General features: G+C 40.6%; 2 gene segments (V, D, J or C); both read left to right on the forward strand.

Annotated features, from left to right (window-relative positions):
• Positions 1–13372, forward strand: part of LOC126060222 (immunoglobulin kappa variable 4-1-like) — a 250505-nt gene that overhangs the window by 173357 nt on the left and 63776 nt on the right.
• On the forward strand, positions 2463–3241 carry LOC126060438 (immunoglobulin kappa variable 4-1-like). The segment is given in 2 exon segments: positions 2463–2549; positions 2772–3241. Coding segments are annotated over 2 exon segments (504 nt in total).

Genomic DNA, 13372 nt, shown 5'->3' on the forward strand with positions numbered 1-13372 from the left:
TAGAACACATGGTTCCTTGACGATTTTGCATTGTGACCCAGCCTGAGGACTACCTTACCACAGACCACCCAATAGGGCACTGCGTGCACATGGAGATGATGCAGAGAAGCTGTACAATCAGGGATAGAAGAAACAATCCAGCCAAAATAGTATAAGTGTGGTAGGTGGACAGGCCTGTGTTGCTGTAGCATTTATTTCATATTTTTTTTTAAAATTGTAGGTCTTCATGGAAGGATTACTCTGCAGAGAAAACTCCATTTCCAGGTTTGCAAATACCTTCTCACTTGGAACAGAGTAGAGCAGGAGCTTGAGGATTTGGATGGTGTCACCACCCTGAAGCTTCTCTCTTGTGTGATGTTGCTCAGGTTCCAATCCTTAGAAAAGGCTTCCTTTATGAGGCTCAGATAAGCAGGGCCGAGCCCACGGTGGGGTTTGGCAAGGGGGCATTTATGCCAAGAGCCAGGGAGCATGATGGTGAAGTCTGAGAGCACAGGGTTGTGGTAGAAAATCTTGTAGGGTGCTCTCTTCTGACTTGCTTTTTGAATATGGCAGTAATGGCCACATATCATCTTGGATTTTCTGCCCAAAACTAAGATTTAGCTATTGATGTGGAGCAAACATTTTATGCTCGACTACTAACCAAAATGTTAGCAGTTGAAATCCGAAAATGGGGCCTTGGAAGAAAGGCCTGGCAATCTAGTTCTGTAAGATTAAAAGGAGTTCACCACTGAGTTGATTCTGACTTCTGGTGACCCCACGTGTGTCTGAGTAGAACTGTGATCGATATGGTTTTCAAAGACTGATTCTTCAGAAGTAGAGAGCCAGGAGTTTTTATTATTATTATTACTGTTTTTGAGACCACTGTTGGTGGACTAGGAGTTGAGGCAGTTAACCATTAAATAAAATTTTAATTAATTATTTTTTTTTTCATGCTTCAGGGTAAATCTTATCCTTGACATTCCATTTAGCCTACAAGTGGAAGTCTCCTAATGTGTTTTAAAATTTTGGTAATTCTATTTCTAATTTCTGGAAATTCAGCTGGTTCTTTTTCAGATCTGAAGTGTCTCCTTTTCAGTTTTCTGTACCTTGCATACAATGTCAAGATTGTCATTTATTTCTTTAAATAAACTCACGTAATGCCCAAATCTGAAGAAAGAACAGAATTCCTTTTGTTCTGTTATTTTTGTTGCATCACATTGGTATTCATATCATGCTATTGTTGTTGTTATGTGCCCTCAAATTAGTATAGTGACCTTATACACAAGAGAACGAAACACTCCATGGCCCTGAGCCATCCTCACAATCTTTGCTATGTTTGAGCCCTATGCTGCAGCCGCTGTGTCAATCCATTTCTTTCAGGCTCTTTCTGTTTTTCGCTGACCCTCTACTATAAGAAGCATAATGTCCTTCTCCAGGGACTGGTCCCTCCTGATAACATATCCAAAGTAAGAGAGACGGAGTCTCACCTTGAAGATTCAGCTACTCCAGGTATGCCGAGGCTGTGCATACCTGGAATGAAACTCCTTGAAGAATTGGTATTCAATCACAACTTTATAAGGAAATCCTGTTTGTTTTTTCCTGTCCATTTCCACAATGAATCTAGAGCCCTCTTCTTAGATCTTAGCCATTGTGGACATGATAGGTTCCACTTTCTCTTTGGTTCACACTTCCTTTCTGATCTGAGCCCTGGTAAGGCCTAGCTCAATATAGGATCCCTTAGGACTTTCCACACAGGTGAATTCTGGGCCTGTCTTCCGTTTCTCTGGGCCTTGCATAGGTCTGGAATCCAATCTCAAATGCTTGCAGTGTCTTTTAGATATCCTTCAGGATACAAGTGTCTTTAGAGCTCAGACATTTTCTAGCTATAAATTTTTATCAAACTTTGAGGCAAAAATTTCCCCTCTTCTTCCCTTTCCTTTAATATTTTTTTCCAGCATTTTTTATCATTTCCCAAAACTGTTGATTTGAGGAAACTAATCCATCATTTATGGAACCTGAAACCATTTAAGACTGTTTTTAAGTTATAACTAAAGCTATTTATTAGGTCATGGGTTTTTCAAGCAGTTGTGACGGGCTACTAACCTAAAGGTTGGCAGTTTGAACACACCCAGTGGCACCCTGGAAGAAAAGCCTGTCAGTCTGCTTCAATAAAGAACACAGGCAAGAAAACCCCAGGGAGCAGCTCTGCTGTGTAACACATGGGGCTGCCCTGAGTTGGAATCCACTCGAGTGCGAGAGGTTTTAAGTTGATATTAGAGCTTCTAAGTACACCTCTGTGTATTTTCTAGTGATAAAATTATACTTTTCATAGTATATTTGGCTCTTGATGTACATTAGATAGTTTCACAAATCGTTTCACAAATCGTGGTCCGTGTAATCTGCTTTCAATTCACCGATTGCTTTGCATAGGCCCCTCCACACCCAGGCTGGCTGCTCAGATATTATAAACGGGGCCTGTGCCATGTGAGCTGATCTGCATCAGGCAGGCAGGGGCAGCAAGATGGTGCCACAGACCCTGTTCCTCATGTCCCTGTTGCTCTGGGCCTCTGGTGAGAAATTAAAAGTGCTTCAACCCCTGTAGAGTAGTCTTTGTGGAGCTGAGAAATGATTTTAAGATATAGTGGGAAATGATGGTTATTTCCAAAAGGAACCAATTATGTGCTGATACCTAATATGACTAAATGTTCTGGTATTGGGGGGGATATTTTCATGTGCCTATGAAAAAGTGTGTGTATATATGTATGCATGGTAATTGTCCACTCTGATTACAGGTGCCAGTGGGGACATCATAATGACCCAGTCTCCAGCCTCCCTGGCTGTGTCTCAAGGAGGAACGGTCACCATCAACTGCAAGGCCAGCCAGAGTGTTTTTTCCAGCTCCGATAAGAAAGACTATTTAAACTGGTACCAGCAGAAACAAGGACAGGCTCCTAAGCGGCTCATCTACTATGCATCGACCAGGGCATCTGGGGTCCCTGACCGGTTCAGTGGCAGTGGGTCTGGGACAGACTTCACTCTCACCATCAGCAACTTCCAGGCTGAAGACACTGCAGTTTATTACTGTATGCAAGGTTATAATACTCCACCCACGGTGCTTCAGCCTCGAACAAAAACCTCCTCCCGAGGGTTACAGGCCAGTGAGTCTTCACTGCACCAGCTGCTTCCTTTCTGCTCAGCCCTGAACATGCACGCTTCCTCTCTCTGTCCCAAAGCCTGCATCTCCTGACTAATTCCTTGGAGTATTTGTAGGTTCCAGGAGAAAATGAAGGGATGTGGCTTCTTCTGGATCCCATTTTGTGGTAAACTAAAGAAAAAAAAAACCCTCTAAAAATCTCTTGTAGACTTTGTAAGGAGTTTTCATATCACAGGAATCTGCATGTTTCACATGGATAGATCACATGACTGATTTGGGGTAGTGTCCAGTATGTTTTACATGCTGAAAGATCAGTTTTCTCTTCACTGTGCATTCTTGACTCTCAAATATTCCCATTTTATTTCCTTGTTTTCCTGGACTTTTTCCTTTCTCTTCTGTTATGCCTCATAACTCTGGACCTAACCCAATATTAAACTTGGGCCCTTCATATTTAAAATCTCCCTCACAGAAGGGAGTATTCCTCTCTTACATTTTTCTGCCAAGTCTTCCTGGTCAACATCAATGAAGGTGTTTTCCTACTTTAAGCTCCCACTTTACTGCCCTTTTCTCCTCTCTCCATGTCTTTCAGTGTCACTCAATCTTTCAAAGGCCAGACTCTAACTCATTAACTCTATCATTCTAGAAAAGTGATAGTTTTCCCATTTCTTTTTTCATTATTTGTCAATTCCTCTTTACATTAATCCCTTGGGTGCCCAGGTTTAATTTAGTGACTGAAGGAAATCATGTTTCTTTCTCGTTTTTACTTGCCATCTTGTGAGTCCCTGACTCATGAAAATTCAATGCAAAATATTATCTGATTGTTGTGATCCATAGGGTTTTCACTGGCTGGTTTCTCAGGAGTAGGTCGCGAGGCCTTTCTTTCTAGTCCGTATTAGTCTGCAAGTGCTACTGAAACCTGCTCAGCATCACAACAACACGTGTAGAGGAAGTATGGTAAATGAGGCCTGTGGGTCCCTGATCAGGTTGATGCTGATGACAACCCAAGTAGTGTTTCCAGTCAGTGTAGACAAGACTGTGGCCCTGCAGCTAATAGAGACTTTCTCTCCTGGGAGACAGCAGAGATTCTGGTACCTACTGAGCAGGATCTGCCCTCTTGAACCTAAAATGAAAGGCACACAAGGATGATCCAGAGTTACTGTGCAATTGAGTACAGAAGGAAAATCAAACCAAAATGGTCTCTAACTGGAACAAGGGCACAGGCCTATGTGGCTTGTAGCTTCTATTTCATATCTCACTTCAAAATGTAGACCTATCTGAATAGGAGGGTCCCTCTGGAGAGAAAACTCCTTCTCTAGGAGATGAGGCTTCTGGGGCAGATAGAGGAACTGTGCATGTTCAGGAGTGTGTGGGAAGGAAGCCGCTGGTGAAGTGAAGACTCACAGGCCTCTAGCCCTGGGGAGGATCGTGTGTTCAAGGCTGAAACACTGTGAGAGCGTAGGCATAATGTTGCAAGCAGCAATAATCTACCACATCCTCACCCTGGAAGCTGCTGATTGTGAGAGTGAACACTGTCCCAGGCCCACTGCCACTAAAGCAGTAAGGAATCTTGGATGCCTGGTTAATGTGCAAAGGAGATATTCAGCTTAGGAGCCTGTGCTAGTTTCTGCTGATAGCAGGCTAAGATGCTGCCAACACTCTGGCTGGGCTTCTACTGATGGTGATCATTTCTCCTAGAGACACAGTCAAAGAGACAGGAGACTGTGTTATCACGATGTCCACACTGGCACTTGCCATCAGAGAAGACAATTACCATGCACACATATATACACAAAGCTTTTCATACACGCATTAAAATATACCACTTTAAATATGCATTTTAGTGGCATACACTTCAAACATAATTGACCCATCATTTACTACTATGCCCTAAAATCATTTTTCAGCTCTGTAAAGATACTTCTCTAAAGGGATTGAGGTACTTTTCATTTCTCACCAGAGACCCAGAGCAACAGGTACATGAGGAAAGGAGCTTGTAACACCAGCTTGCTGCCTCCATCTGCCCGATGAAGACCTAAGCCTGCTGCAAAGTCCCCATTTATACAACCTGAGCAGCCAGACTGGGCCTGGAGGGTCTATGGAAAGCCATCATTGAATGTGAAAGCAAACTGCACAGGCAACGGGTTGTGAAACCAACCAATGTAAATCACGACCGAAGACTAGAAAAGACAAAGTAGTCAACTTAGAAGCTCTAAAACTAGGAACAGTAGCTTCTCTTAAAAAGACCTTCTATTTAAAATCAGGCAAAAAAATTGAAACACGTTCAGGGCTCGTAAGTGATGGGCTGGTTTCCTGATTTCTATAATCCTAGTGAAATAATACAAAATGCTGGACATATATAAAAGAAAGAAAGAAGAGTATAGAAGTGATTACAATGGAAATCTTTTGGTTCATTTTTTGATAAAAATTTATGGCCAGAAAATGTCTGAGCTCTAAAGCTACTTTTATCCTGAAGGACAGTTTAAAATCACTCCATACACTAAAGTTTTAATACTAGGGGTATATAAAACCCAGGAAAATGGAAGACAAGCCAGAAATTACCTTTGTGGGAGTTCTGAGGGTCTCTACGTTGTGCTTAAACCAAGGGAGTGGGACTGTAATCTCAAAGTCAGTTTCTAACTAGAGAAACTGAACCTATTCTTCTCACAGCTGCTAGAAAATTATCAAAAGGCTCGAGGTTCATTGTGGAAATGGGCAGAAAAAAATAAGCAAGATTTCCTTGGGAAGATGTGTCTGAAATTCAACCTTCCAAGGAGTTTCACTCTGGGTGTGTATGGCCTAGGTGTGTCTGGAACTATCTAACCTTGAAATTAGTTTTTAAGAAAGCCCAATCAATAGGGAGCTGCTCTAGAAGAGGGCACACCCATCATAAATCCTCAGGAATCCTCATCAATCATTTTTGGAAGACTGATACCACCAAGACATCAGAGATTCTTGACTTCCAAGAAAACAACTAGGATATGAATACGAATGTGATGCAACTGAAATAACAGAGAAAAAAAAAGTGATCTCCTCACACTTTAGATTTGGGAGCTGTGTGACTTAATTTAAAGAAATAAATGATAAAATTTACATTGCGTACAAGACACAGAAAAATAAAAGCAGGGTGCAACAGATCTGAAAAACAAATTCCAAAAATTAGATTCAGAATACACGTCTATCGGTTTGTCATACTTAGGGGGCTCACATGTTGCTGTGATCCTGGTTGCTGTGCTGCCAGTAGACAAATATTGTCTACTATGCCGAGAATGATAACTTGAAGAGAAATGGCACTGCATTCATCATCAAAAAAGATATTTCGAGATCTGTCCTGAAGTACAACGCTGTCAGTGATAGAATAACATCTACAGGCCTACAAGTAAGACCAGATAATATGACAATTTTTCAAATTTACCCACCAGCCACTAAGGCTAAAGATGAAGAATTCGATTTTCACCAAGTTCTGCAGTCTGAAACTGATCAGAAACGCAATCAGGATGCCCTGATAATTACTGGTGATTGGAATGAGAAAGCTGGAAAAAAGAAGAATCAGAGTTTGGAAAATATGTCCTTGGCAATAGAACCGATGCTGGAAAGTGCATGATTTAGGGTATATGAAAAGAGACGGTCTAGGATTTGTGACTACGTACAAGTCTTTCAATGAGCTTTAATGTAAAGGAGAAGAGAGAAACAGGACCAAATTGGAGGCAGACGTGAAGCCAAGAGAGTTTAAAAATGATGTCTCATGATGACAGAAACAATGCTAAAGTGAGGGGAACATGGATAGTTCAAAAAAGAAGGGTGAGAAATGCCAAGAATGCCCTTGGGGGGAACAGTGGTGTAGGAGCAGAGGCACTGGCCTCAGGTAAGAAGGCTGTGTGCTCATCTACGGTAATAGGGAGGAAGGAAGGCAGAACATGGGGATGTAAATACCCGTGGATCTGAAGGTGCATGAAGGGAGCTAGTAGAAGCTCTTCCTGGAAACAGGAAATGAGATCATTTGCTGAAAGTTAGGATGAGAAGTAGGCGTTACGACTTGAAGAGAAAAGAAAAGAGAAATGGTGGATGAACCAGGTAAATAAAGTACAACCGTGAGGCAGGATTAAAGGCAGTCCTGAGGTAGTGTGCATAAATTTATGGTGAGATGAATGAGAATAATTATGTGTTTTTCTCCAGCCACTTTAGGGACATGGAGGCAGGTATGTGGTGGGTGGAGTTTTTCCCAAAGTTTAGGTTTTACAAGAGGAATATGATGAAATAAGATAGGGACCATGGTGTTCTTGGTTCCGGGGAGGGAATTTTTATACAGGAGAATACTGGCATTTGCAATGGGTATGAAGTGAAAATCGACTCAATGTCAGCTAACAACAGCAAGTGGGGATATGGAAATGTGAAGGGTGCAGAGACAGCAAAAATAGATTTATTGAAAACTTCTTTTCTGATAATAGTAAAATTCTGATTCATACAAATACAAGAAAGAGCAAATACCATATTTTTAATTTTTTCTTATGATTACAGAAACTTTTTTTCTCTTTAGAGTTTTGTACTAGTAATCCTTCTGTTAAAATGGTTTTGGTAAAATAATACTTGCTTTGCTTTTACACAAGGGCAAGCATGGATCTAGTGTTTTCCCATTCCTGAGATATTTTCTCTGGCATAAACTTCAGCAGAGAAGCAGGGACAGGAATGCTCAGGAAATAGGGGCTCTAGCCTTGGCCTAGAGAGGAGCTGCTGTTCCGGGGCAGCAGTAAAGGCATTTGGGAGTCAGGGTTCAGGTCAGGCTAGAGAAGATCAGATGGGAATGCAAATGACCATGGAGTGAAGCCCAGAGTGAGGGCTGAGAGCAGATTTAAAGGAAGTGAGCAGCAAGACCAGAAGGCCTGCTCATTTTGGAGCAAGAGGTGGTCCATCTGTCAATTTTCTGACTACTTCATGCCAACTTTTTTGTGTGGCCAAAACAAACAAATAAAACACAGCAGTCTCTGTAACAGTGCCTCGTAAGTGGGACACTTCCTCTACATCTGCTCTGGTAAGAAGTCACATTGTTACCACAAAATACAGATTCGAGCCCCCTGTCGCAAAGCCAGTACTGAGACAGGGGTGAGGTAAGCAGCAAGAGGCCTTTATTGTAAATGGGTATAAAAGAGAAAGAGGGGATAGTGTTCCTCCAAAGACTGTGTGTCTGCTGGAGACTGGCCAGATGGTTTTATAGGGTTGGGGCTAGGCTTGAAGAATCTGGAGAATGGCAGTTCCCCTTTGAGAGAGCATGTTGACCACATTTCAGATATGTTGATGTTCTGTGGGTTTTCATAGAGGTCCTCTGAGGCCATAGTGGTTTCAGTCTCAAGATGGGCCCTCCTTGTCTGGTTGTCTTATCCCAGATCTTATTGATTGTTGTTCTGCTTGTTCAAGAGGAACACAGGTTAATTTTAAACTTCATAGAACCATGGAGAATGGGAGAGGGAAGGGAGGAAACAAACCACAAATCACAAAATCACTGGGGTAAGCAAAAGTTAACTAGGCGGGAGCCAAGATGGCGGAATAGACAAATGCTTCCTGAGAGCCCTCTTTACCACAAAGACCTGAAAAAACAAGTGAAGTGAGTATATTTGTCACAAGCTCGGAGCTCTGAGCTTCAAGGCAAGCTTAGAAAATGAACTGAGGGGCAGGGGGAGGAAGAGACAGTTCAGAAGTGGAGAGGAGGTATCAGATGTGAATCACGGGGAGACCTCAGGCACCACTCCCGGAGTGGCGGCGGAGGGGTGATACTAGTGTTTGGCCACACTTTCCTCAGGGAGAAGCAGCCAGACACACAGCCTACTCACACCTCTGGAACCTGAGAAGTATGGCACTCTCAGCAAAGCTAAGTAGGGGCATATATTTCACTGTGCCCCCACAACCCCAAGCTGACTTTAGCAGCCGAATTCCCTGTTGATCACCTAGAGCCATCCTCCCAGCCTTGGAGAAGGAACAAATTTTCAATTGGGGGAAAAAATTATTTGCCAGCTCCACTAACTGGAGGAGCTCAGGACAGAAGCGGCTGCTGTCCAGGCATAAATGGTTTATGAACTTTGAGCACATTTCCCTTCTGTGTAGACCAGTGTGGGCCTATTTTGGGAGAATAGGCGCTTGCTGAAAGACTTCAACAATTTCCACGGTGCGGAGGAGAGGTGGGTATTTGATGTTTGACATCACCTTTCCTCTAAAACAAGGTCCTCACCTACTCACTTCAGGGACCTAAGGGCTGGTAGCTCCATTCAGGTCACCCAGCCACCCGCAACAGGGGTCCAAGGATAACTGGTACCTCCCAGTCCTTACAACCAAAAATGTTGGGTGCCCATGGTCGGTCTGCAGAACCCGCCCACCAGCACACTCTAGGGAAGAGGGATGCGCTTTCCTCAGAGACACTCAGGGTCAGTTGTCAGCCCCCTGCCTTGATCAGAGAGTGACCCCTGCTGCAATCAGATACCAGTACATACACCAATCATGCCTGCCCCTCTAAGACTGTGGGACAGAGCATGTACCACACATTTGATGATTGGCTACTGGGACACCTGAGTTGAATTCATACAAGAAAAGTGAATAGACTCCTAGACTGATATACCTCATAACACCTCTAGCCATCTGGGGACAGGATGTCAGAGCTCCAAAGGCAAAAATAATCAAGCTAGCTCACTCAAGCAACCCATTTGTGTATATCAAAACAAAACAAAGCAAGAAGCTATGTCACAGTTAGCAAGCATAAACTAATACAAGAACTTATAAATGGCTCAGAGACGACAGTCAATATCAAGTCACATAAAGAAACAGATCATAATCACTTCAACAAGCTCTCAAAACAAAGAATCCAGGGATCTTCTAGATGAAAGTGCATTCCTGGAATTACCAGAGTCAGAATACAAAAGATTTATATACAGAACCCTTCAAAACATCAGGAAGGAAATGAGGCAATACACAGAAGAAGCCAAGGAACACACAGATAAAGCAATGGAAGAAATTGGAAAGATTGTTCAGGAACATAAAGAAAAATTTAATAAGCTGTAAAAATCCATACACAGACAGCAATCAGAAATTCAGAAGATTAACAATAAAATTACAGAAGAAGATAACTCTGCAGAGAGTCAGAGGAGCAGAACTGGGCAAGTAGAAGCCAGAATTTCTGAACTTGAAGATAAATCACTTGGCACTAACATATTTGAAGAAAAATCAGATAAAAGAATTAAAAAAAAAATGAAGAAACCTTAAGAATCATGTGGGACTCTATCAAGAGAAATAAACTCCGAGTGTCTGGAGTACCAGAACAGGAAGGGATAACAGAAAATTCAGAGAGAATTGTTGAAGATTTGTTGGCAGAAAACTTCCTGGATATCGTGAAAGATGAGAAGATATCTATGCAATATGCTCATCAAACTCCACATAAGGGAGATGTTAAAAGAAAGTCACGAAGACATATTATAATCAAATTTGCCAAAACCAAAGAGAGAATTGTTAGAGCTCCTAGGGATAAATGAAAACTCACCTACTTTGGAGAGTCAATAAGAATGAGCTCGGTCTACTCGGCAGAAACTTCGCAGGCAAGAGGGCAATGGGAAGACTTATTTAAAAAATTGAAGGAAAAAAATTTCCAGCTAAGAATCATATATCCAGCAAAACTGTCTCTCAAATATGAAGGTGAAATTAGGACATTTCCAGATAAACTGAAGTTTAAATTCATAAAAACCAAACCAAAACTACTCAAAATATGAAAAGGAGTTCTTTGGTTAGAAAATCAATAATATGAGGCATCAACCCAAGACTACAACACTGAGCAGAGCAATCAGAAGTCAACCCAGACAGGGAAATCAAAAAAAGCAAAGGAAGATTTAAAAAAAAAAAAAAAAAAGCTAAAAACAGGGTAACAATGATGTTATCATGTAAAAGGAGAAAACATTAAAACAATAAAGAGGGACTAAGAAATGTAGTCATAGATCTTCCATACGGAGAGGAAGATACGGCAACACAAAGAAATAAAAGTTAGGTTTAAATTTAGAAAAATAGGGGTAAATAATAAGGCAACCACAAAGGAGACAACTCTCCTACTCATCAAAATAAAATACAAGAAAAAAATACTGAGCAGAAACAAAATCAAAACCAAAGAACGTCAGGAAAGGACAATATGTAAATTTAATCTACTGGGCAAATACAATTAAGTGGGAAAAAGAAACTGTCAACAACACATAAAAAAAGACACCAAAATGAGAGCACTAAATTCCTACCTATCCATAATTACCCTGAATAAAAATGGACTAAGTGTACCAATAAAGAGACAGAGGGTGGCAGAATGGATTAAAAAACAAGACCTGTGTATATACTGCCTACAAGAGACACACCTTAGACTTAGAGACACAAACAAACTAAAACTCAAAGGACAGAAAATATATATCAAGCAAACAACAACAGTCAAAAAAGAGCAGGAGTAGCAATATTACCTTCTGACGAGATAGACTTTAAAGTTAAATCCATCACAAAGGATAAGGAAGGACACTATATAATGATTAAAGGGACAATATACCAAGAAGATATTACTATTAAATATTTATGCACCCAATGACAGGGCTGCAAGATATATAAAACAAACTCAGCATTGAAAAGTGAGATAGACAGCTCCACAATAATAGTAGGAGACTTCAACACACCACTTTTGGTGAAGGACAGGACATCCAGAAAGAAGCTCAATAAAGACACAGAAGATCGAAATGCCACAATGAACCAAACTGACCTCATAGACATATACAGAACACTCCACCCAACAACAACCAAGCATACTTTCTTTTGTAGTGCACATGGAACATTCTCTAGAATAGACCACATATTAGGCCATAAAGCAAGCCTTAAGAGAATTCAAAGCATTCAAATATTACAAAGCACCTTCTCTGACCATAAGGCCATAAAAGTGGAAATCAGTAACAGAAATCAAACACTTGGAAATGGAACAATACCCAGCTCACAAAAGCCTGGATTATAGAAGACATTAAGGATGGAACAAAGAAATTCACAGAATCCAAAGAGAATGAAAACGCTCCCTATCAGAACCTTTGAGACACAGTAAAAGCAGTGCTCAGAGGCCAACTTATATCAATACATGCACACACACAAAAAGAAGAATGGGCCAAAATCAAAGAATTCTCCCTACAACTTGTACAAATAGAAAGAGAACAACAAAAGAAATTGTCAGGCACCAGAAGAAAACAAATAATAAAAATTAGAGCAGAACTAAATGAAATAGAAAACAAAAACAACTGAAAGAATTAACAAGATCAAAAGCTAGTTCTTTGAAAAAATCAACAAAATTGATAAACCCCTGGACAAAGTGAAAAAAGAAAAACAAGAGAGGAAGCAAATAACCCAAATAAGAAATGAGATGGGTGATATTACAACAGACACAACTGAAATTAAAAGAATCATATCAGAGTACTGTGACAAATTGCGCTCTAACAAATTTGAAAACCTGGAAGAAATGGATGAATTCCTAGAGACACACTACCTACCTAAACTAACACAAACAGAGGTAGAACAACTAAATAGACCCATAACAAAAGAAGAGATTGAAAAGGAAATCAAAAAACTCCCTACAAAAAAAAAAGCCCTGGCCTGGATGGCTTTACTGCAGAGTTCGAGCAAACTTTCAGAGAAGAGTTAACACCGCTGTTACTAAAGGTATGTCAGAGCATAGGAAAAGATGGAATACTACCAAACTCATACTATGAAGCCATCATACTCCTGATACCAAAATAAGGTATAAAATAGACACCAAAGAAAAAAAAAAAAAAGGAAATTATAGACCTATATCTCTTATGAACTGAATTGCAAAAATGCTCAAGAAAATTCTAACCAATGGAATTCAACAACATATCCAAAAAAATTCACCATGACCAAGTGGGATTCCTACCACATATGCAGGGATGGTTCAACATTTAGAAAAACAATTAATGTACTCCATCACATAAATAAAACAAAAGACAAGAATCACATTTTTTTATCAATTGATGCAGAAAAGGCATTTGACAAAGTTCAACACTCATTCATGAGAAAAAGTCTCAGTAAAATAGGAATAAAAGGAAAATTCCTCAACATAATAAAGGGTATTTATACAATTTTTTTTTTAGCAGCCAAGATCACCCTAAATGGAGAGATCCTGAAAGCATTCCCACTGAGATCGGGAACCAGACAAGGATGCCCTTTATCACTGCTCTTATTCAACAT

The sequence above is a fragment of the Elephas maximus genome, chromosome 17 (genome assembly GCF_024166365.1).
Source record: "Elephas maximus indicus isolate mEleMax1 chromosome 17, mEleMax1 primary haplotype, whole genome shotgun sequence".
Taxonomy (NCBI): domain Eukaryota; kingdom Metazoa; phylum Chordata; class Mammalia; order Proboscidea; family Elephantidae; genus Elephas; species Elephas maximus.